Source organism: Brassica oleracea, chromosome C1 (assembly GCF_000695525.1).
Source record: "Brassica oleracea var. oleracea cultivar TO1000 chromosome C1, BOL, whole genome shotgun sequence".
In the NCBI taxonomy this organism is placed as follows: domain Eukaryota; kingdom Viridiplantae; phylum Streptophyta; class Magnoliopsida; order Brassicales; family Brassicaceae; genus Brassica; species Brassica oleracea.
In genome coordinates, this window is record NC_027748.1 from 38864739 (window position 1) to 38891210 (window position 26472).

At 30.2% G+C, this 26472-nt stretch overlaps 2 protein-coding genes, 1 non-coding gene and 1 pseudogene across 3 annotated transcripts in view; 2 read left to right on the top strand and 2 right to left on the bottom strand.

Moving 5' to 3' along the window:
- Window positions 1-3804: 3804 nt before the first annotated feature.
- Window positions 3805-4436, top strand: LOC106301589 (F-box/kelch-repeat protein At3g13680-like). Its single transcript, XM_013738039.1, has one exon. The coding sequence runs from the start codon at window positions 3805-3807 to the stop codon at window positions 4321-4323; it is 519 nt and encodes a 172-aa protein (XP_013593493.1). The 3' UTR covers window positions 4324-4436.
- A 7861-nt stretch (window positions 4437-12297) lies between these two features.
- LOC106339756 lies at window positions 12298-13492 on the bottom strand (annotated as a pseudogene).
- A 2156-nt stretch (window positions 13493-15648) lies between these two features.
- Window positions 15649-26472, bottom strand: part of LOC106339763 (glutathione S-transferase T3-like) — a 12490-nt gene continuing 1666 nt past the window's right edge. The window contains exon 3 of the mRNA XM_013778637.1: window positions 15649-15828. Coding sequence (XP_013634091.1) covers window positions 15649-15828 — 180 coding nt within the window. The remainder of the gene's footprint in view (window positions 15829-26472) is intronic.
- On the top strand, window positions 18914-18985 carry TRNAW-CCA. Its single transcript has one exon. It is a non-coding gene; the product is annotated as a tRNA-Trp (tRNA).

Here is a 26472-nt window from a genome sequence, read left to right on the forward strand (position 1 = left end):
TTTTTCAGAAGTTGCAAACTAAGGTACGATCTTTGTTATGTGTCACCGATTTATATAACGCGGCGTTGCTATCTCTATATATTGCTTGTTGTTTTGTAGATGAACTAGGCTTGTATTCTGATTTGTGAATCTTGATGGAAATTTTCAAATAGGATTTTTTTTTTTCAATTCAAATAGGATTCTAAACAAATTAATATTAATATTATTATAATTTAATTTAATTTTAAATATATATATATATATATATAATTATTTGCAAAATAATTTTTCTCAACTTGCTCTCACGTTAGAAAAGTTAGAGTGGCTCTTATCTTTTATACACACTTAATGAATAAAATATATAAATTAGTCACAAAATAAAAGGGAAAACGTCAAAAATACCACATTCATAATACTACTTTTCATGTTTACCTTAACCACTTTTACCTTCACTTTTAAAGAAGAAAAAAACATTTATAATTCTAGGGTTAATTAATATATATTTACGATTTAAAGTTGAGGGGTGGTTAGGGTTTTTAGAATGTGCAGCCTAGAGTTCTTATAAATATATAAATAAATAAATTTAATTTAAAAAAAAATAGTTTCAAAAAGAATCTTTTGCTTTTTAATGAAGAATATATTTTTGAAAATGTTTCTCTAGTGATGGTAAAGATGAGTAATGGTACCAACAAAGTGATAAATATGAAAATTCCCAAAAATCTATACTATAGGGACAAACTAAAGTTGGCTTTAATTTATACTATACAAGATATGAGCCCGTTGCATTGCAACATATTTTGTTTGATGTTTTAATTTAATAAAAAACCATATTATTTTATTATAGTTTTCTGATTGTTTTTTGCATATGTTGTTTGAGATTTATTTTATAATTAAAATTCGTTTTCACACATAAGTTCAAGTTAATATTTGTATTTTATAATCATGGTGCATAGATGAATTGTTATAAATTTTGTATTTCTGTGACAAAAAAAATAAAAAAAATTGTACTTAAGATTAGAGAAAACACTATACCTAAACGTTTAAACTGAACACAATCCGAAATAAAAAATTCAATGAAAAGTAAAAAAAAAAATGAAAGTCAAATACACCAATTGAGTCAATGACAACATTATACATGCTCTTATGTACTAATTTAATGTTTTATTAAATAAGTCTTTAAAATTTTATTTTGCTAGGATTTAAAAAAAAAGAAAACATTATATTTTATAAATTTTCTTTCTATTTACAATTAAAAATAAAAAATAATACTAAATACTCTTTTCCAGTTTTGTTTAAGATTTTAGAAAAGGAAAATTACTGTCAAATAACCTACTACAATTATCTTTTCTTTAGAATTTCAGAAAAAAAAATATTTTTACAATTTGTAGTTATTAATAAACAATTTTAAAATTAATATTCTTACAATTTGTATCAATACTAATTGTATACTTCTTTTGTTAATTAAATAATTTTTAGTATCATGTTCATCATCAAATACTCTCTTAAAAATATTATCAGATAAATTTTTACCATTTTCTTTTGGTTAGTACTTAAAGTATGATACAATTTTTTTTGTTTAGGATTTTTTTTATAAAAAAAAAAACAACTATCAAATATTTTTTTACAGTTTCTTAGGATTTTAGAAAAGGAAATTAATATTACATATCTTTTACAATTATATTTTGTCTAGGATTTAGAAAATAGAATTTCTATCAGATAATTATTTCCAGTTAATATTAACTATTTTTAAAAGTTTCAGTTTTCAAAATTCTTTTTTTTCAATATCACTAATATTTTTACAATTTTTCTTGTTAATTAAATAATTGTTAATATCATGCTTATCATTAATTTATTAAGTAAAAATTATTATTAAATAAAATTTTACAATTCTCTCTTGTCAAGATTTTTTTTAAAAAGAAAAAAAATCTTAATTGGTTAAGATTATAAAATATTTTTTATATAAATCTCTTTTATTTAAGATTTTATGAAAGAATAATGTTATTTTCTTATAATGGTAGTTTTTATTGACACATTCATAATCTAATTTTTTTAATTGACATATTTGACAATCATATCAGGTGAAATATTTGAAGTTAATTTTAGCTTATTTTTTAAACACTTTTACATTTTTATTTTATTTAGACTTTTAAACAGGAAATTAATTATTTTATAATTAGTTTTTCTTTTAGATTTTTATACAACTATTTTATTTTAAATAGAAAAAATCTGTTTATTTATTTATGTATTTAAACACATATTCATCATATTCACACATACTCATGTACGACAATAACATCAAATTAGAAGTTATGTTAGCATCATAAGATGTAATAAGGATAATAAAAAGTTGATAGTTGTGTGAAGAAGTTAAAAGAAAATACTCAGGTAATTCTTATCATGTAAATAATATTGTGTTTTGTAAAAATAATATGTGGAAGTTTGAACTAAATATTGATGTGAAATATTTGTAGCTATTTTTGGTCATAATTTTTTACATACAATTATCTATTAAAAAAGGAAAGTTAGTTACTTATTAGAAAATAATAACGTTACTTTTAAAATTTTGTTTAACTAGTCTTTTAAAAAAGTAATATTATTTATTTTAAAGTTAGTTTTTCTTTATGTTTTTGTTAAATCATTTATTGTACTTGTAGGATTTTACAATTCGTTTTTGTTTAACATTTTTTTCTTAAAATTTAATATTTATCTTTTATAATTCTATATCTCTAGTATTTTTTAAAACAAACATTATAATATTTTTTTTTAAAAGTAATTACTTTCTAATAGATTATTACAATTACTTTTTGTTTTTACTTAAAAAATTACTATCAAATATTCTAACAGTATAGAATTGTAAAATAATATGTAATAGTAATTTTCATTTTCTAAAATTTTAAAAAGAACTGTAAAAGACTATTTTGTAATGAATTTTTTTCCTTTTCTAAATCTCTTTTAAATAGACGAAAGAGAATTGTATCATATTTATTACACATGTCACAATTTTTTTTTTTTAATCAGAAATAAAAAATTACTTCATTTTTACAATTATTTTTTTGTTTAGCTTTTTTAAAAAATGAAAATTACTATCAAATATTTTTTTTAAACAATATATAATGTAAAAGACTTTGTAATAGTAATTTTCCTTTTCTAAAATCCTAAAAAGAACCTTAAAAGACTATTTTTGTAATGAAAGTTTTCCTTTTTTAAATGTCTTTTAAATCCTAAACAAAAGAGAATTGTATCATATTTTTGACACATGTCACCATCTTAAAAATTTATCGACACATGTCGCAGTCATGTTAATTAGCAACTTTGAATAATTTTCCTTTTCTAAAATCCTGAAAAGAACGTTAAAAGACTATTTTGTAATGAAAATTTTCTTTTTTAAAATTTCTTTTAAATCCTAAACAAAAGAAATTATATCATATTTTTGATACATGTCACCATCTTAAAAATTTATCGACACATGTCACAATCATGTTAATTTGCAGCTTTGAAAAACCAAATTTTATATAATAAGATGGATAAAAAGTGTGTGTGTTTTCCTTTCTATTCTGGAAAATTTCCTAATTTAAAATTCTGGATATGCATTAGATATTTTAAAAACACATGTTATTTAATAATATTTTTTTTCATCAAACCGTTTTATATTTAAAATATTTAAAACTAAAGTACTAAATATTAATATTAATTTGTTTAGAATCCTATTGGAAAAATTCCATCAAGATTTACGAAACAACAAGCAATAAAGATAGCAAAGCCGCCGTTATATAAATCGGCGACACATAAAAATATCGTACCCTAGTTTGCAACTTCAGAAAAAAAATGACAACGATGTCCGATCTTCCACAAGATTTGACAAAAGAGATATTCTCTAGGGTTCCATTGACATCCCTAAGCGCTGTGCGATCCACTTGCAAAAGTTGGAACTCTATCTCTAAGTCTCAGGTTTTATGCGAATCAGCCGCAAGAAGGAAGCAGTTTCTAGGGTTCATGATGAAGGATTTTAGTGTTTGCTCGATGAAGTTTGATCTCCAAGGAATCCAAAACGAAGCAGACTTCGTTGAACCATCTATAAAGCAAGTAAGTGTACTTGACCAAGTAGAGATATCTCAAATCTTTCAGTGTGAAGGCTTACTTCTATGCGTCACCAGAGACAAGTCAAGGCTCTTGATGTGGAATCCTTATTTGGGGCAAACAAGGTGTATTCAACCAAGAAACACTTTCCTAAGTGGAGACCAATATGCTCTTGGATATGACAAGATCCGTAAACACAAAATCTTGAGGATTTTAGGTGACTGTAAAAGCGGTTACATGGTTCTTGGTATGAAATCTTCGATTTGAGCGCTAATACATGGAAGGTTTCTAATGACAATCGAGACTGGCAAATAGATCATTATCAACGTGGTGTGTCTTTGAAGGGACATACTTATTTTTTTGGCTAAAGAGAAAATAAGAATAGGTGGAACAAACAATAATATAGATTGTATACTCTCTTTTGATTTTACAACAGAGAGATTTCGTAAACTGCTGCCTCTGCCGTTTAAATCTCATTATTCAAATAAATTGGTGTTATCTTGTGTCAGAGAAGAGCAGCTCGCTGTATTACATTGCAGCTGGGTGATGGGTCAAGCGTTGGAGATTTGGGTCACGAAAAAAATTGATCCTGGTGAGGTTTCATGGAGCAAGTTCTTGAGATTCACCTCTAGCTGTATTGGTGATATTATACCTGGGAGTTTCTTCGTTGGTGAAGAAAAGAAAGTTGTTGTGGTTGTCGATCAAGATTACAACAGACGGATCGTGACTGGTCGCAACCAAAGTGCCCACATACTTGGACCAGATAGATACTTCAAATCTGTGAATATCGGAGAGACTCGGTATATTGGAAAACGTAGCAAGCATGGATATATGATCTCTGAATTATGTCGCCCACGTGTATGCTCTTCTTATGTTCCAAGCTCAGTGCAACTACAAACCAATCAACCGGTAAAATCAGAAGAAAGTGAAAATTAATTAGTTCTATGTACAATGCTTAATTTGCATCAAACATCTTCGGAAAACTATTAATTTGTGTGTTTGCTATATATCATCTAATAAACAATTCGGTTTTTGAATGTTTTAGCCTCTTTGTTCATGTCACTTGGATATGTAATCAAACTTGGCCATTAACTTAAATTATACTAGTTGTTAGATGTGATGAATTCAAGAGTTCATGTGGAAGTAGGAGAATATTCATGATCTGATTTGGTCAAACTGGTTTTCTTCACTTGGATAGAAATTATAGTCTTCCTTTTTCCGGGAACATAACTCTTCAAAAATTAGTCATTCATGATGTTTTTTTTTCTTTTTATTGGTGTGGTAAATAAAGAATTATTAGTTACATCAATTATCAACTTTTTATTTAGCAACGAAAGATTTAAAGATTGCGTAACTATCTCTTTAAGCAAGATTTTGTTGCCCTTAATCTTTGTTGGATAGAGTTCTCTTGATTGGGAGTAGCAAGTTTAATAAGAATAAAATTCCAGTGTCGTTAGCTTTTCATATGTGAAATGCAGATTGTATTATAAACTATAAGCTCGTAGGCACTATCTTTTCCCTCCGCCTAGTATCGAAGAATATAACGATCATGCTAGAGCAGTAGTACGATTTGAAGCATACGATTTTTTTTCTTATCTAGACCTACTTTGTTTCCTCATATATCAGTTTGAATGGTTTTCTTCACTTAGATAGTTTATAGTCTTCCTCTTTCCACAGAACCCTTCAAAATTTAGTCATTCATGATGTTTTTCTCTTTTTATTGATGTGGTAAAGGAAGATTAGTAGTTTCATTGATACTATTATCAATGTACTATTTTGAATTTGAAACAAAAGATTATAGATTGCGGAACTATTCCTTTAAGCAAGATTTTGTTGCCCTTAATCTTTGTGCGATAGAGTTCTCTTTTTTTTTTTTGGGTAATTAATTTTATTCATCTTTCTCTCTTCTCCCATCTCTCCAAGGGAGACATTATTTCAAAAAGTTAGTACAAGTAAAAGATGAAAAACTTAAACAAAGACAGCAGCACATAGCTGGTAAGGAAGCTAAATGAAACCCATTCGCAGCATCAAAAGGAGTTGAACGACCTACGGTTGGAAATATCGGAACCAATGTTGAAGATATGTAACGCTGTCTGTAGAGATGGATTGAGTGGTAGGCCGAAGAAGATAATCTTTTCTGTCCATACCAAGAAGTTTTGCTCTTAGGATTAAATGCAGCTCTTTCAGTAAAGAATTAACAGACCTAGAGACAGAATTATGGATTCTTGAGTTTCTCTCTTTCCAAAGGAGGTATACCACTGCCTGAAAAATTATCTTAAAAATAATCTTGAGCTTTGCATCGGCAGAAACAGACCTGAACCATATAAGGCAGTGTTCAAATGTACTTGGAGGTGAATGCGGGGCTGTAGCAAACACTCTGTTCCAGAAATCCAGTGAAAACATGCACGTGAAAAATAGATGCTCCCGACTTTCATCAGCAGAATCACACAGGGGGCAAACAGAAGAGACCTGAATTCCCCACCTTCTCAATGTAGATCGGGTTACACTTTCTCATTCGACCTCACTATCTTAAATTTCCTTAGTATTTCCTATTGGATGTACAGCTATAAGCTCTAGCCTCTATACTTTCCATCATCCTAGTATTGAAGAATATAACGATCATGTTAGAGCAGTAGTACGATTTGAAGCATATAATTTTTGTTTTTTCTTATCTAGACCTACTTTGTTTCCTCATATATCAGTTTGAGTGGGATATAGAGTCACCTCCACTCTTGCATAAACAAAGTATTGGTGCTTGTTCTGTTTCATTATAATACGTAAGTTCTGTAAATTTGGTCATTTTCTTTATTCTCTAATTGTAGTAGCAACAAGGGATTCACCATCTTTTTTTTTTTTTTGCTAAATAACAAGGGATTCACCATCTTACAAATTTCAAACATATTAGTCGATACTCGACCAGGTTTCTCTAACTAAGTCGCATCAAAAAGTAGAACCTTTTTTAATTTCATACAATCAACAAAAAAAACATCCATTGTTGTTTGCGGACCAAACTTGGTGGAAACCGGCTAAACTTTTCTGCCGGCATCAGAGTACAATCTAGCTAAGAGCACCTCAAACAGCAAAACTTTATGTAGTATCTGAGAAATAAAAGAAAAAAAAATTAGAAGAAAATAGGAGAGAAAAACAAAAGTATCTAAAATCAAATGCTTTTAGAAACCCATCAGAACTTTTCATGCCACATGCCACATAGATGTTTGTAAATGGCTCAATGCAAAATAAAAACATTTTATTTCATATAATATTGGATCTCACATTAATAATAAGTATATGTACCTAAAATAACGACATTTGGTTATTTAAAGTTGAAATATTATTTAGTTAATCAGATTTAATTAATATAAGTATGTTTTAATTTAATCTAAAATAAATTAACACAATAATTTTAAATGATATGTAAACTATGATTAGTTTTAATTAAAAACATTTGGTTGAATGAGTTAGTGTTTGATAAAATAGTGTGAAGATCAGAGATAATTTAAGGAAGAATTTGTTTGTTTAACCCAAACTAAATTAAATAAAATGAGTGAGAAAGTGTGATTTGGAATAAATTATGAGAAAAATTGCTTAAACTACCATTTTCTTAATACATATTTTTATGTTTACCTTAACCAAATTTATCATTAGTTTTAAAGAGATAAATCCTACTATATATTAATTGAGAAACCACTTAATTGACTTTTGATTATGTGTCTTTAATAGGTTAAGTTTTAAAAAATAGTTATAATTTGATTGGTTGTTAACATTTATTAGTTATTATTTTAATCATATCTAAAAATAAAAGGTAACTCTAGAACTAATTAATACAAATTACCAAATAACAAAAATGATATTACAAATAATGATTTACGGTAACTAATTGTAGAATTAGAGATAGAATATATATGTTTTATCATTTTCTTTATTTTTTATCAATTGGTTATATATAATTAAATAAAATACTTTAGCGTTTTTATAGAAATAAATTTAATGGTTATATATTATTATATAATAGAATTATATTTGTAGGTAAGAAATTATTATAACTTTTATGTTTTTAAAGACCACACAAAATCGTTTACAAAAGATCTTTCATGATAAAAGCCTACGATCATTGTATTGGTCATATTGGAGTTACAAAAAAAAAACACACTCTCTTTTTTCTTTCTCTTGAGAACTAGAGTATTTTCGGTTTTTCATGTGTTAAACTAAAATATAAAGTAATTGTACAACCAATTATCTGAATTAATTATAATATTCTTTTCTGTAAGAGAAATACTTTTTAATGACTAAGGTTTATGTTTCTGAACTATTTGAAATCTCACATATCTTCTAAAAGTATATATTAAAATTTTTGATTATCCAAATATTTGAAATTAAAAATTAAAATTTTATATTTTTAATTATTATTCGAAAATTATAACAGTATAAACATAATATATATTTCTTTATAGAATATAACTACCCGCAAAATTGCGGGCAAACACCTAATAATTCAATAATTTAGTTGCATTTGAATATAAATATCATTTGTTCAGAATCCTTATGTGAGATATTATTCCTTTAAGTTTGCTCTAAGAAAATCTTCATTGCCAAATATAGAAGAGATATCTCATCAATAAAAAATAGAACAAAAAAAATAAAACAAAATAAAATAAAACAAAAAGAGAATGGTATTAAAATTCTTAGATATGCATTAGATATTTTAATGACACATGTTAAAATTTAAATGCTTTAGTTTTATTTCAAAACTAAGTGTTTAATCCGCGCGTGCGGACATAAATATTTTATAATTGTTTATTAATATATCCATTACTAATTAAAAAACTATAATGATAAATTATTATTGATATTTTTATTTGAAAATTATTACGTATTACATTATTTGGTGAAAATTTATTTGTACACTATATTTCATTATTAATAAATAAATCATAGAAATCACTCAATATTCTCTCTTTTCAATTATATTAAATTGAGAATTTTACTTGATTAATGTTTAGTTTTTTGTTTTCTATTTAACTTTTAAATTTTTAATTAAACTATATTTTGAGATAACAACACAATAAATATAGGAATTATCTTTTTATTTTAAAATATTTTTTTAGATTATAGATACTAATAATAGTTATTATTAATTTTAATAACTTATCTAATAAGAAAATTTTAAATTCATTTTTATTTGGGAAATTTTCATGTTTACCATTTTTTGGTTCCATTATAACCATAAACTCCACATTCCAAAAACCCAACCCACCCCTCAACTCTAAACCCTAAGTATAGATCTACAAGTATAAATTAGTTAATCCTAAAGTTATAAATATCTATTTAAAAGTGATGGTAAAAGTGTATAAATTAAACATGAAAGGTGGTATTATAAATGTGATATTTTTGCAATTTCCCATAGATTTTCTCATAATCCCAAAATTAATCATTAATTATTCAAATAAAATACAATTTAAAAGTAGTTTAAATATGTTTAAATATGAAAAATGTATTACGAATAAAAAAAAATAAAAATTAAAATAATTTTTGATATAAAAAAAGAATTAAAACAACAAAAGCCCCAAGATATTCATCATAGAAGAAGGGTTTGTGAAAATCATAAGAAAACTATGGAGAAATCATGATTTGATGAAAAACAAATGCTTAATTATGATTTTTTACAAGAAAATAGTAGGAACACGTTTTAGGAAAATTAAAAAAAAAATCAAAAAAATTAGAATATTTTGTAACTTGGTTTTCAGAAATATGATTATTTTTTCCCGTAGAATGCAACTTCTACACTGTGTAAAGAACATATAACTAATTCATAAACAGATTCTAGTGTCTAGATTTCTTATACGTAAAACTTTAAAATTTCTCATAAAAGATATGACTGGTTTACTTATAAATAAGGTGAAGGGTCTACTTTTTTTGAAAACAATGTTTTAAAATAATTGAATTAATAAAAATTTAACAATAAATATAAATAGAAATAAATAAAAATAGAGAATAATAAATCAAAATTCAATCTTAAAAGAAAATCAAAAAAGAAATTAATAAGAAAAAAAATCATTTCCTTTGAAAATCAAATAAAAACTCCAAAAATTCTAAAAATATATTTATTTAAAAATCGCTATCAATGTTCACGATAACGGTTTTTGAGATACTGATGATAACAGTGACAATTTTAGGTATATCACTAACAATATAATTTTGTACATATTGCAATTAACATTAACATCATCATATAGCCGGTGATAGTGGCATCAAAAATTATTATTGTCAATATGTCAGAAACTGCACCTTCATTGAAAATAATAAGAAAATGTTATTTTTAATGGTGATATTACAAAAAGAGAGTTATTGCTAATGACGATATTTTTGAAAAAGAAAATTCCAAAAAAATTTAGAACTTTTTTTTATTTGTTTTTTTTAATTCTTATTTTTTGTTTAAAATATTGTATTCTTAAAGTTTAAAACCCTTTTCATTTTTCTAAAATATTTTTGTAATTTATTTAGTTTTCTAATTATTATTTTTTCTATTTTTATTTATTTTTAATTTCTTTTATTAAATAATAAAACAAATAAAGAAAAACACTGACACGTAACATTTTTTTAAATGAATTTGAATTTTGTTTTTACTAATTTTATTTATTTTCTATTTTATTTATTGTTTATTATTTTTATTAAATAATTAATTAAAAGCATAATGTTTTGTAAAAACAAAACTGATTGACACTTTATTTACAAGTAAACCAGTCACATTATTAAATAGATGTCTTGGACTCCCTCCGATCCCATTGAAAATTACACAAGTTTCTGCTTCTCAACTAGGAACTAAAAATTCCCAACCTTCGTTGCCCCCAGTTGTCACGCCTCCTGGAAGTTACTCTGATAATCAGGAAACACCACAATGTTTCAACCTCAGTCTCAAGTGTCCGGTCCAAAGGCTACGTTTGACTCTCAAGGTTGCATTCTTCTTGAGCTGGAAAATAATAACTTTGTCCCCTTTCTTACCTCTCCTGGAAACACCACTGAAGCTCTTCCTACAGAAATTCTGGTTAATATTGTTGCTCACAGTTCTGAAGCTGTAGAGCTTGTGTTTGAACCATGTAACGCATCGCCAGTGGATGCGTCAACAGCTTTCAACCATGTCTCAGCAGAAAAAGACTGCTCAGCACCAACTGAAGAAACTTCAGTACATTATCTTCACGGCTATAGCATCTCTTTCGACAGTTACACAACACGAGAAAGAAGCTTCTGATATTCAAACTCCTCAGTTTGAATTAGTAAGTGATATACTGTCCAATAACATACATTATTGGAAAACTCTGAAGTGATGATGTTTCAAAGCTCCATGCCAGCTAAAGAATATGTTGCTTCATCGAATCCATTTCAGTTCAAGTCTACTGTCTCAAATGAGACAACTCTCATACAGTCCTCTGACCATTTTTAGACTTCTGCAATGGAGTCTTGCTTCCTCCTAAAGCATACAACGGAGCGGCCCAAAGGTCTCGTAGTGGTAGAAACTTGAAGCCAACTTAAAAGCTAAAGGAAATAGAATGGATCACAGTGGCAGGTGAAGGAAAAAGAGGTCGTGGTCATCAAGGTGGCCGAGGACCTCTGCACTAGTTTCATCAACATGAGAATGTTGACTCTCTAAGTGTTTTTTCTTTGTTGATGTTTATCTCCCTTTACTCTCTCTTAGAACTAACCATTACTATGTAATATTTGCTAGTTTTTAATTTGAATGCCATTTTCAAAAAGAAATTTAAAAAGAAAAAAACTTGCTACCCCTAGGCAAGAAAACTCTATCCAAAACAAAATAAAAAGTTGATAATTGTTGTAATAACTCTTCCTTTACCACACCAGTAAAAAAAGAGAAAAACATTATATGATTGACTAACTTTTGAAGGGTTCTGTGGAAATAGGAAGACTATAAACTATCTAAGTGAAGAAAACCATTCTGACCATATCACATCATGAACCTTTTTCTACAAACAGCACACTGTTTGATTCTCTTGTCATCTCTCCTACTTCCACATGATCTCTTGCATTGTTCACATCTAACAACTAGTTTGATTTAAGTTAATTATAGCAGAGTTTATTACATACCCAAGTGACAAGAACAATATAATACGAGGCTAAAACATTCAAAAGCCAATTTATTTATTATCTAATAAAATAGCAAAACACAAACTAATAATTTTCCGAAGATGCATATGACGCAACAAAGTATTGTACATAGAACTAATTAGTTTAACTTCTAACTTTCTCGGTTGGTTGGTTGGTTTGCAGTTGCACCGAGCTTGGAACATAAGAAGAGCACACAAGTGGGCGACATATGTCGTATATCATATATCCAAACGGACCAAACCTGTCACGTTTTCCAAGATACAGAGCTTCTCCTATATCCACAGATTTGAAGTATCCATCTTGTCCAATTATGTAGGCTGTTTGGTTGCGACGGTTCCCAATAGGTTCTTTATAATCATCTTGATCGACAACCACAACAACTCTCTTCTCTTCGTCAACAAAGAAACTCCCAGCAAGAATATCACCCGTACAACTAGAGGTGAATCTCAAGAACTTGCTCCACGAAACCTCACCAGGATCAATCTTATTCGTGACCCAAATCTCCAATGCTTGACCAATCAAGAAGCTTTGATGTAATACCGCGAGCTGCTCTTCTCTGACCCAAGATAACACAAGTTTATCTGAATAACGAGATTTAAACGGCAGAGGCAGCAGTTTACCAAATCTCTATGTTGTAAAATCGAAAGCGAGTATATAGTCAATATCATATTCTCTTGTTTCTGTGTCCTCCGTTCCAGCCAAAAAATAAGTCTGTCCCTTCAAAGACACACCACTTTGATAATAATTTATATTCCAGTGGGCACTGACATTACAAACCTTCAATGTATTAGAGCTCAAATCGAAGATTTCATACCCAAGAACAATGTACCTGCCGAAGGTTCCATGCTCACCGAAAATCGTCAAGATTTTGTGGTTACGGTTCTTGTTATATCCGAGAGCATATTTGTCCACATTCCTGAAATTATTTGTTTGTTGGGTCCAATTCATTTGCCCAAATAAGGATTCCACACCAAGAGCCTTGACTTGTCTCTGGTGACGCATAGAAGTAAGCCTTCGCACTGAGAGATTTGAGATATCTCTACTTGGTCAAGTACACTTACTTGGGTTATAGATGGGTCAACGAAGTCTGCTTCGTTTCGGATTCCTTGGAGATCAAACTTCATAGCAAACCCTAAAATCCTTCATCATGAACCCTAGAAACTGCTTCCTTCTTGCTGCTGATTCACACAAAACCTGAGATTTAGAGATAAGAGTTCCACCGTTTGCAAGTGGATCGCACTGCGCTTAGGGATGTCAATGGAACCCTAGAGAATATCTCTTTTGTCAAATCTTCTGGAAGATCGGACATCGTTGTCATTTTTTTTCCGAAGTTGCAAACTTGGGTTTTGTTACGCTTGCCCATGCTGTTTTCTTTATATATAATAGATAGATGATGTGTCACCGCCTAACTTTTTTTCATTACTTGTTGCAGCTAAAAAACAAAATAAGAAAATTAACAACCCCAATTAACAATCTAATTATCTCATTAAACAATTATTTAGCCGATTGGAATCTACAGTTGATCAAACTTTAATTGTTGCATAACACATAGAGTAAGAAATCAATTTAATAAAAATATCTTAAATACAAAAACCAATTGTTGTTGTGAAAGTTAGCAAATAATATTTTCTTCAGGAGGTTAAGATGGAAAGTGGATGGTTAGTGTTTAAGATAGCTTAAGTATTTGGAAAGGGGATTTTATACTAAAGCTTTGTGTTTGGAGATTTTTTTTGAGACTCTTAGAACTCTTTCTAAAATGTTTTCTTTCTATTGATTTGCTTGATTCTTGATGATCATACAAGTGAACTAAACACACCTATTTATACCAGAGGATGGTAAATCCTAGCTAACTCTAGATCCATCTCTTAATCTTATCCTAAACATGTTCTACAAACTTCTTCTTCTTCTATACTTCTCAACTTTTCTCTAGATCTTTCTTCTTCTTGGGCTAAGACTTGATTGTGATTTGATTAGTTTTGGGCTTAAGGAGAGAAATCCAACAAATCTTCCCCTTCCCGATTTAGTCCGAAACAGTTGCCATGCTCGTGCCTTTGCAGCAATCTTCAAACTTCTTGATCGGTAATAGTTTTCGTCGGTGTGTACCTTTGTAAGATGTATGAGCTTCTCTTCCAGAACTTCTCGGATCCAGTGATGTCGGATATCGATATGCTTCCTTCTCATAGGTGTAGATGATCTTCAGAAAGCGACTCTATGTTGTTTTCCGGCTAAGCAATCATGACATGGTGAGAAATATGTACATTTCATATCAGGAAGAAGTTTCTTGCGAGAAAGTATATTTAAACCTTTCTCACTCATATGCCCAAGTCTCCGGTGCCATATTTCCATGTCAGCACTCGCGACGTTTACTTCTTCCTTGCAAAGCTTGGCTTGTATTACATAGAGTGAGCCTTCTTTTCTTCCTCGAGCCATGATTAAACTTCCTTTGGTTAACTTTCATTTGCCACCACCAAAATGACTGTCCAAGCCGGCATCATCAAGCTTTCCGGTTGATATGAGATTGAGTCGCATGTTGGGAACATGCCTCACATCATTGAGAACTATCTTACATCCAGTGTTTGATGTAAGAATAACATCCCCCTTCCCAAAAATCTTGCTTCTTCTTTGATTTCCCATTTGAACATTACCAAAGTCACCAACTTTGGTAGGTTGTGAAGAAGCTTCCATGAGGGGTGACGTGAAAAGAAGCACCAAAATCGACGATCCATGAGCTGTCATCAGAGCTAAGATTACATTCTCCAGCGAGATATAAATCTTCGCTCTGGTCTTCAACAATGGTGGTAGTCTTGTCTTCATGCTTCTTCAGAGGATTGAGCCGGTCCGTTTTGATATTACCGGCTTGTTGATCTTTCTTGAAAAACGACACTCTGACTTCATGTGGCCTGGCTTGCCACAATAGTAGCAGGTAACTCTCGGACGTGACTTGGATCTTCTTTTGGATTGGTCTCGTCCTTTGCTTCTGTTATGAGCACGAGTCTCTTCTCTACCCCGTCTATCAACGATGTTATCTTCTGAATAAGAACTCAAACCTCGCTCCTTCCTGCGAACTTCTTTGTTTAGAAGGCTATCAGTGACGGTGTCCCTGGTAAGCTTTCCCTCCGGTGCTGAATTGCTTAGAGTGACAACTAGTGTGTCCCAACTCTCCGGTAGTGAACTAAGGAGTAAAAGGTCTTGCATTTCATCTTCAACCTTCATATCAACTTTGTTAAGCTGATTTACGAACCCCTTGAAATTGTTCAAGTGCTCCATCATGCTTTGGCCATCCTTGTACTCCAATTTTACCAACCGTCGAATAAGAAGAGCTTTGTTTCGAGGTGTTTCTTTTGAATCATGGATTCATGTTTTGTCCATTATTCAAAAGCATTTGTGTAGGTAGAGACATGTTCAAAGAGAGATCGGTCTACATACTTGCGTATTACAGCAACCGCCTTTCTATAAAGAATCTCCCATGCTTTATCATCCTTTCCTTCCGGCTTCCTTCATGATGATGGGCTTATGCAAATCCTTGCAATAAAGGTGATCTTCCATCATCGGTTTCCAATAAGAGAAGTTCTCCGTCGTGAGCTTGAACATGTCACCTTCAAAGGTAACAGTGGCCTCCATCTTCACTTCTTCAAAGATAACGCTAACCTTGCTCTGATACCAGTTGTTGTGAAAGTTAGCGGATAATATTTTTTTCAGGAGGTTAAGATGGAAAGTGGACGGTTAGTGTTTAAGATATCCTTCGTATTGGGAAAGGAGATTTTGTACTAAAGCTTTGTGTTTGGAGATTTTTTTTTAGAGACTCTTAGAACTCTTTCTAAAATGTTTTCTTTCTATTGCTTTGCTTGATTCTTGATGATCATACAAGTGAACTAAACACACCTATTTATACTAGAGGATGGTAAATCCTAGCTAACTCCAGAACCATCTCTTAATCTTATCCTAAACATGTTCTACAAACTTCTTCTTCTTCTACACAATTCTTCTTTTATACTTCTGTACTTTTCTCTAGATATTTCTTTTTCTTGGGCTAAGGCTTGATTGTGATTTGATTAGTTTTGGGCTTAAAGAGGGAAATCCAACACTAATGACAACAAGATTTTAAGAAAAGATTTAAAATCAATCATTAAGAGGCTGATTTTTTAGGGTTTTTAAAATAGTTTTTGGTTTTAGTTTTCATAAAACCATTTGTTAGACAATCGGGTTTTTAGGGAAATAGATTCCATATGATCTAGAGAACCTAGTTTTTTCAAATAACTTTCTTTTTTATAGAAAACCAAAATTCAAGTTTTAATAGTTTTTTCTCAAAATCTAACAAAAGTTTTCAAATTTTTTTCCTTTTTAATTAATGTTTTGTTATATTAATGTATTAATACAGGAATAATAAATAAAACAATAACTACTATTAACAAATTAGATTTAGTAAAAAGCATTTGTTTAATATATATATATATATAATAAAAAAATAATTTCTACTAAGAACATTTTTAAAAATTGTCAATAAAATAAAATAAATTAATTTTTTTTAACGCTGATTTATTATGGCATTACAATTATGAGAAAGATTACATAGACGATTTGACAACCGACAATACTACATGCCTTATGAGGATCTACGCCTAACTGCATCACCTGAACCGTCCTATGAAGATACACGTCTGACTGGATTTACTTGCACCATGTTGAAGATCTCTAGTAAGCTTTTATTCCGTAGTTTGCAGTAATAAATCGCTCTCTCCGGGACTTGAAACCTGGATTTCCTGTATTCTGCAATAAATTGCATAGTCTAGGATTCGAACCCCAGACCTGGGTGTAGAATCCTTTAAACCTTAACCATTAGGCTACGGTGCTTCCACAAATTAATTTAATTTAATTTTATGTTAAGTTTACATGTATTGTTAATAATCTATTGGTATTATTTATTGAAAATTTGCGATCTATTTTTTTTAGTAATTTAAGTTTATTTAAAAAATTAATTTATCAGTTAAAACTTCTTAAAAATGCATAAAAGTAAAAGAAAACATTAGTCAAATTTTAGAAATATAAATCTAAAAAATTAGAATTTAGAAACAAAACAAATCTAAAATCAAATATTAAAATTCAACATTTTCTAGTTTTGTTGCTTACAAAAATTTACATTTATTTTTACTACAAATAAAAAATTCATGATCCAACCTACTTAAAATTTTCAACTAATCAACACATATTAATAGCTGATAATAAAAACCCCATGAGAAGCATTTTACATATAACTGATCAACCCTACGTAAGATTTTAAATCTATGCTAATCATAACAAAATTTTGATGACAGCATTTCATTTTTTATTTTTTCAGAATAAACATTTTACTATTAATAATATTTGTATTTTATTAATTTTAAACACCAAAAACAAAAATCTAAAACAACCATTTAAGTTTTTCAAAAAATGAAAAATCTACTACAAAATCAAAACTAAAAGCAAAAATCTAAAAACCAAAATTCAAAATCTAAAAACTAGCAAAACAATCATCACCTAAATTAATAACAACAAATTACAAAACATATAGAAAAACTTTAAATCTACTTATACTATTGAATAACATCCCCTTAGATTTATTCGTTATAAAAGGTCGATTTAATGAAAAATAGAGTTCACTCGTGCTCTGTGAGCATTGTTTAATGGGCTGCTCAGCCACATCCAGCTCCTCGACAGGTAGTTTTGCCGTCCAAACCTATCTGTTAGGTCTCTTCAACGTCGATTCTGACTATTTTTTACTCGTTGCTGTGAGCATTGTTTCAAGGGTACAAGTGAAGTCTTTTCAGAGGTTTCTTTACTTTGAGCAAGTTTCCCTTTGTAACATATCTATCCTTTGTGTTATTGTTCTACATTTGTTGTTAGTCACGCTGTCGAGTATTCCTCCTGTTGTTAACTTCTTGACGTAGAACACTGTTCCAGTTGTAGTTTGTCTAAGCCGTAGAACTTTTTAATTTTAGTATAATCAGTTTCTGACAACAAAAAAAAAAAAAGAGTTCACTCGTGCTTTATTATTTGATTGAAATATTTACTATATTTACGCTGAAGATTAGTCTTTACAAAAGTTTGACATTAAACTCAAACACAGATACAATTCATAGCGAGGAGCGGACCAAGAGATCAACGTACGGGGGTCTCGTGCCCCATCTAATTTTTATTTTCTTTAATAAGTATTATAAAATCTAGAGAAATGTTCCCAACCCAAAATTTAAATATAATATAAAAAAATTTGCGCCCTCAACAACGTTTGTTTCTAGATTTACCCTTGTTCATAGCTACAGAAGTGATAGCATTAGCCAGAGAGAGAGCTCATATTAATTAATTAATGGATTTTTTTTGTGGTATATTTGGTGGTTAGAAATGAACTATACTTGATAGATAGTTTCTGGAAATTGGATTTGATAGCTATTTTTTAAGTTATATAACTTTCTTTTGGTTATGATAGGATTGTTGTCAAACATATAGACTAATTGTTATATGTTGCATTATATAGATATACTAACGAACTTGATCTTTAATAAGTAATAACTCAAAAATGTGAAATTTCAAAATTTTATATATTAACCAACAGGAGTAATTGAAACGTGAGCTTCTTATCGAATAAATTTGGACCACAGAGATGAGAAGAGAAACCAATTACCCACTGACAACAACATTTGACAAACTGTGTATTAAATGTAGTTTAATAGAGATATATAAATTTAAGTTAGTGCTACTTGCATCCGGATCCTTAGCGCAATGGTAGCGCGTCTGACTCCAGATCAGAAGGTTGTGTGTTCGATTAACGTCGGGTTCAAAATCCCGAACATTTCCGCATATAATTTTGCTCTAATTCAAGTTTTGCCTTTTTGCTGAATGCGTCAGATGATTGGGATTCGCTTAACCGAGGAATTCAGACACGGTTTGATTTGGTTTTCTTTTAATCTAGCCTACCGTTACTTTGTATTTGAAAAATATAGCTTTAGACAATTCTTTTCAGTATCCTCATATGAATCAAACGAATGTTGATTAATACAAAATTGCCAATATTTTTAAAACAGCAATGTCAGTGAGGTTTTGGGGTTTCCAGTCCACAGAAAACTTGCAGGCAAGCTTGATATATGCAGCCTAATAGTAGTCATGTGGCAGATAAGGGTCTCCAGAGCGTCGCAGCGGGAACTCCTCAAAGTTATGGTCTTTTGTACATAAAACATTAACTGATTGGATTCAACTTACAAAGTTGTAGAACTTTTTAACAAGCATTATTGTAAGTATTACACAAGGTTTTGCTAAAAGTTATAGTCTTTGACAAGCAAACAAAAACAAATAAGTAAAAGTAGTGATTGTGTGGGATCACTTCATTAAAATCAGACAAAAAGCAAACCTTATAAATATTTTCTACATATTAAGAGTTTTTTACGCTGCATGGCAGTTTACAAGTTTCAATTTCACAATGAGGCAGTTATTGCTACTTGGACAGTTTCTGAGTGAAATGTCTTAACTTGTCCCTGAAAAAGGTGTAACTGGTGGGGTAAAATTGGGAAAGAGTTTTTAGTTTTCTGGTTACGTTTTTGAATTTTAAAATGACTGAATGGATCTAATGAAAGAGACTTTAGGAGTTACCAGATGTATGAAAAATATTGTATTTTAAAATCCTAACTTTTGTTGGAAGAATTTGAATCTTTTTCAAATAATAGTTGCTTACAATTTTTTTTAGGTTGGAGGATGAAACAACAGAGATAGAGAATGTGATAGGAGAGCTATCGGAGAAACTAATTTTTAGATGTTTTTTTCTTGGTTTTGGGTTCTAATCTATTAATCTATATAATATGTGTAAGTTTTAGAGGTAAAACGCAAAAACAATGAAAATTGAATGATAAAAATCAATGGCGGCTGTTAGTTATATTTACAGGAAACGCAGAAAACCCTAATAGGAAGAAGATGAAGTTATTACAAAATTGCCACTAAGAATAAAAAATTAATTGGATGACCACGTAGATGTGTACATAATGTTAGTGTACACATGTTCCTGTACAAGGGTACATTGGATGACCACGTAGATGTGTACATAATGTTAGTGTACGCATGTACATGTGCACATAATATTAGTGTACGCCTGTACATAATGTTTGTCTTTGTAGATATAAAGACAAGGAAGTGTGGTTTACGTTAATTAAGCAACATGATTATATATGTACATGTGTACAAACACAACACGTATATATCTTTTACATGTGTACATTGTATATTACTAAGGCAATGTTCATAAAATTGTGTATTCTCACTAAAATCTTAAAATCATGTTTTAATTCTTTAATGCACTGAAAAATAAATTAATTGAACTAAAATCAAAACCAAAAATCATTAGATACGAATAAAACACAAAATCATGTGAAATACTAAGAATCAAAAATATACATATGAAATTAGTTTTGTGTTATTCAACATACGTTCGAAGACAAGTCCAGATTTACAAATGCATCAGTGTTGTGTTTAGAAAGCGTACAAATGAACCAAAGTCATGTGGATACCTATAGATGTACACATGGACATTATCAGACAAAATGAACACATGTACACTATAATATATATGTACAAATAGACATCCTATTAAACATTGGATGGTTAAGAAACCTGGCCGGTAGAAGAATTCATTAATGAGTCTTGTTTAGATGGTTAAGAAAACCGTTAACTATGGCCGGTAGAAGAATTCAGTAAGGCTATAATCCATGTGAATGTAACAATTATTTTGAAACGATGCATCTCAAGCTTTGAAATTCCCATGCAATAGTATTCTTATTGATAATCATGGTGGACCAGAGTTTTTATCAAACATTTGTGCCTAACATTTAGTTTGCGTTTTCCAATAGTCCCAATGATGTAGTATACGAATATTATCAATTTCGGTGGTGGATCACTTTGGAATGAGATGGTGATGACGAGGGGTTTCAGACGCTCATGGAAGAAGGAAAGAGGTTTATGAGTCACTTGTTTTCTTATCAATTTCTTTCTTATATACATGGTACATTGTTTTAATAATAAAGAGTGTACGCCTGTGAAGACGTACACATGCACACATGTAAATTTTGTTTTTTGCTTTAATAATAAATAGTGTACACATGTGAAGAGTGTACATTGTTTTAATAATACAGAGTGTACACTTGTGAAGATGTACACATGTACGCATAATTGTACACATTTTGCTATTTTTTTTTAAATAAGTGGTAATTTTGTAATTAAATCATCTTTTTTCTATTAGGGTATCCTGCGTTTCTGCAACTAAATCTCAGAGCCGCCATTGATTTTCTTCATGCAATCTTTTTTTTTGCGTTTTTACATCTAGAACTTAAAAATATTGTAGTAATTAACCAATTAGATCCAAAACCAAGAAAAAAACAAGTTTTTTCATAATTTTCGAGTTTGACAAATTATAACCAAAATGCCATAACTCTTATTCGCCAAGCATCAACTTTTCAAGATAATAGCAGCTTAATCTCTTGACTTGAACAGATCTGTGAAAAAATAGAAGTGTGAAAAGTGAGATAAAGAAGATGAATACTTGAGCAGATCTGAGTCGTCCATATAAAAGGTATGAAAATCTAACGGTTGAGATATGAAACATATATAAGTCTTGTCATAAATCTGAGAAATAAACTGAACCGTTGAGATGGGTGTTAGATGGGTGGTGTAGGTTGGTTCCCGTTAAAACATTAGTTTTGTTGGTCAGAATATTAGTTGGAAGAGAACTAGTTTGTTTAGATTAAAAGGAAGATGTTAGGAAAAACTGTATAACAAAATGTCTTATTCTGTTATAAAAAACTCAAAACTGCATTTTCCCTGTAATATTTTCTACATATTAATATGGGTCCTCTGTATTTGACATCTCTTACATCTATAAATGTCCCTTATTTTTACTTTACTGTAAGTTTGGACCCAAAAAATGATCTTGTCTTGTTGAAAATTCTTCCATTGAAAATTTGAAATCAAAATCAAGTTATAAATTTTCCCCTTCATAGTCATTTAGTTATAAGAAATGTGTTAAGAAAGATGTTACATCCGTCTCTTCGAAAAACAAGACATCTTTATCTATTTCAATCATTTTCCACGCTTTATTGCATGTGAAAATATCATACTTTAGCTAAAGACCACAAAAACATTCAAATAATTATTCAACTTGTAGCCAGGTCAGTATATATGGTCAACTAGAACATATTATTTTTAATTTCATTTTATTGACAATCCTGGGATATAAATTATAATAAGTTTTTAATTTTCAAACTGCAAATGGTAATTAACCGATAAAGAGCTGTAAACTAAATTAATCATCACTTTAAAGAACGTGTTAATGTGTAATCAACAGTATCATATTATAAAGTTGTGGCCATTTGTGATATATTCATATATTTGCATGCCACCAAGCAGAGCGTGATGCGTCTCTATCGTTTGTTGGATCCCACTTGTGTGTCTGCATTAGATTGGATCAAATAAGAAAAAAAAAAGATTATAGGATTCGACCAAAAAAAAAAAAATTATAGGTAAATAAAAGGGATAATTTACCGAAAAACAAAGGAAGACATCGAAACTAATAAAGTGCCAAAATAGTGAAACATGGAAATGGCTTGGTTACGTGGAGAGATGGATTTGTCGAGACTACCCTTCCACAAAAAGCGATCTTCCTGTAGTATAGGACGCAGTCAAGTACAATTAGAATCTTCCGAAATCTAGCTAAGTACATGAAGATTTAGAAAATATATTGGATTAGATTTTTAAAATATATCTCGTTTACAGAGAATGACCAGTGCTCTCCTGCAGGTGTAACCTTCTCCACTCACAGACTGACACATAAGGCTCTCACAGGTAAAAAGGAAAAAAATCCAGCGAAGAGATTACATAAAAAATGTACGCAACTTGGGGTAACGAAAAACTTGTACTGTTCAGAAAACATTGGGCGTCTATAAATGGTGGTGTCTGGTCTGTTAAGCTCAGAAAAAACTCAGAGGAAATTGTAGAGATTAAATCTGAAGAAAGGTTAGCTTCATCTTTTTTTAGTAATCCCGACAGTTTGTGATAACAGTTAATTTTGTGCAGGGTATTTACAGAAATGGTTATAACAAAGATTATACGGCTAATTTCATATTTGCATTAACACATTACTTAAATTTTTTTAACAAAGATGGAAGGCACCAGTGCACGGCTAATTTTATATGTAAACGGCTAGTTTTATATTTACATGATAACACATTGCTATTACATTATTTACTTCTAGTTCCATAAAATTAATATCATATACAAAGATAGATGGTCTAAATGATAGCAGCGGCTAATAACAAAATTTGGTAGCTATTTTCATATTTACATTGCTAACACATTTACTTGATATTAAAATACAGAAATAAATATTTTAATACATAATCTTATATGAATGTAATAGTCGCATATCAATATAAAGTTACTTAAATGACTTAATATAAGACATGATGGTAACATGTTATTTATATGAAGTTTAACCTTTATAATTAAAAATATCAGTTGTAAATTGTATTAGACAAACATGTAAATAATTGTGATTGCTATACAACAATATGATGTGTAACCGGCTAAAACTTTACGTATCTTTTCAGACATATTATTAGCTTCAAAAAAATAAAAGAAAAAATATTTGAAAAATATTGGTATTCAGATAAAACCTTCATAGCTCAGCTAAAACAAATGTTAGCTATCACTAAGAAAGGTTAGGCGTTTAACGATGAATCTCAAGGATAAAACTTTCATAGCTCAGCTAAAACAGATGTTAGCTATCACTAAGAAAGGTTAGACGTTTAACAATGAATCTCAAGGATCGATCCAAATAGATATAAAAATATGAAAAATAATTTAATGTTAACAAATAAATTAACGGGCTAACAATAAAATTAAGAGGCTAATACAAGCATACATATACATATATGAACACACTGTTATATGTTAACATTTAAGTAATGATGCTTAACTTAATTCAAATATATGTGTAAGATTATAGCTGGCTAAAAATTTATTGACTCGAATTAATAAGTTGACAATCTTTAATTATATGATTATCGCGGTTAAATATCTTAACAAGTTAAACTACTAGTAAACCAAAAATATAGTTTAGCATTCTTCAATATTCAGTGACAATCTCGGCTGTACATTATCTTCTCCGATCGAATCATTTGATCTCGGCTGTACATCATCTTTTCCGATCATATTCCTTTATGAGTTCTGGGGTTGCTCATTATCTTCACCGGTAAAGTCCACCAACACTTCCTCATCATCATTTTCTTAACACAAATAAAAACTGAATTCAATATTAGTCACCTTTAATAACTTGTAACAATTGAACATAATATTTCTGATATTTGATAGAATAGCTACAAATGACATAAGACATGTAAATTTAAAATTATTCGGATACTACAACAAATTTATCAGCATCCCCAAACTTTTGCAAGTGTGAATAAACTCAAACTTTTGCCATACATCGACCTCGTTTTGTTAGAAAATATGAAAACTTGTTATAGTCATGAAACTTTCTTGTAGCCGATGAGGGAAGGTTTTTACCAAACCGGTTATAAGAGAATTTAGCATGGTTTATTTTACTTTTGGCTTGTTAAACTTTCTGGTAACCAATGATGTAACATATTATCATTTAATGAAATATTGTCTTAGAGCATGTTTATTGTAGGTCTCTTAGGTTGAGTCTTTTAGCGTAATATAAGATACGGTATCTTAGCTTTTAACTAAAAAGCTAAGAGACGTCTCTTATATCTCTTATTTAAGAGACGTCTCTTAACTTTTTTAGTTAAAAGCTTAGAGCAAGAGCATTAGTGAACCCCCTTTGGAGTTCATAAAGATTTTTTAATATTTTTTTGTGGGTCCATGAATAGTTATGAACATGTATCTACTGTTTTCTGCATTAGTGAACCCGAATAAGGAGTTCATAGGAATAAAATAAAAATATTTTTTTTAAAAAAAATTCAAATTATTGAGAATACAGAAATAAAATATTAAAATATATTATAAATATTTTAAAACTTTTTATTCAATACATAAGAGTAGATTACATAAATTGAGAAATAGAAGAACATACAAACATTATTAATCTTCATTACCAAATTTTTGCCATATATTTTCCATTAAATCAGCTTTCAAACGATCATGCTTCTCTTTATCTCGAACTTCTCTGCGAATGCCTAACATATCACCGACATGAATACTTTCTCTCCGTTGCACCCTCGAACTTCTGCTTGACTCTCCTGACTCGAACTCAGATGTATCAATTTGAGCGTATCCGTGTCGTTTGTTCTCTACTATCATATTGTGCAATATGACACAAGTTCTCATAATCTTTTCTATCTTTTCCTTGTCCCATAGTAGATCTGGGTTTTTAACAATTGCAAACCTCAATTGCAATACTCCAAAAGCCCGTTCGACATCTTTTCTGGGGGATTTTTGACGTTCAGCAAATAGCTCAGCTTTAGGACCTTGAGGAAGCGGGATGGATTCGATAAATGTTGCCCAATTCGGATAAATTCCGTCCGTAAGGTAGTAGGCCATACGATAAGTGTGGTTGTTGACCTTGAACTTAACTTTAGGTGCTCGACCTTGTAAGATGTCATCAAAAACTGGTGACCGATCAAGAACATTGATATCATTGAGGGTACCTGGTAATCCGAAAAATGCGTGACATATCCAAAGATCCTGTGATGCCACAACTTCTAAGACAATTGTCGGTTTTCCTGAACCACGTGTGTACTGACCTTTCCAAGCTGTTGGGTAGCTTTTCCACTCCCAATGCATACAATCGATGCTGCCTATCATCCCTGGAAACCCGCGTACCTCTCCGACATCGAGTAATCGTTGAAGATCTTCAGGTGTAGGGCTTCGTAGATACTCATCTCCAAATAAATGAATTATTGCATTAGTGAAATTTTCTAAACATAAACGTGATGTACTGTCACAAAGTCGGAGATATTCGTCATATGTATCTCCCGATTGACCATATGCCAGCATACGTATAGCTGCCGTACAAAAGTATGGAACTTCATTACTTATACGTTCGACAATGCGAAGGAACAATGGCTTGTTCATTCGAAAACGCCTCCTAAACATTTCCGGTGGGTATGTAGGATTTTCCGTGAAATAATCGTTCCATAGTTGATTGTGTCCTTGTTCCCGATTTCTTTCGTTATAAGCTCTTCTCCTCGACTTGTTGGGATGAGCATGAATCACTGAGTCGATGAAATTATCAACTACTTGGTCGACCATTTCTTCTAAAGCTTCATC

Coding starts and splice junctions, on each gene's coding strand:
- LOC106301589 (XM_013738039.1), top strand. CDS start 3,805: ATGACAACGATGTCCGATCTTCCACAAGATTTGACAAAAGAGATATTC.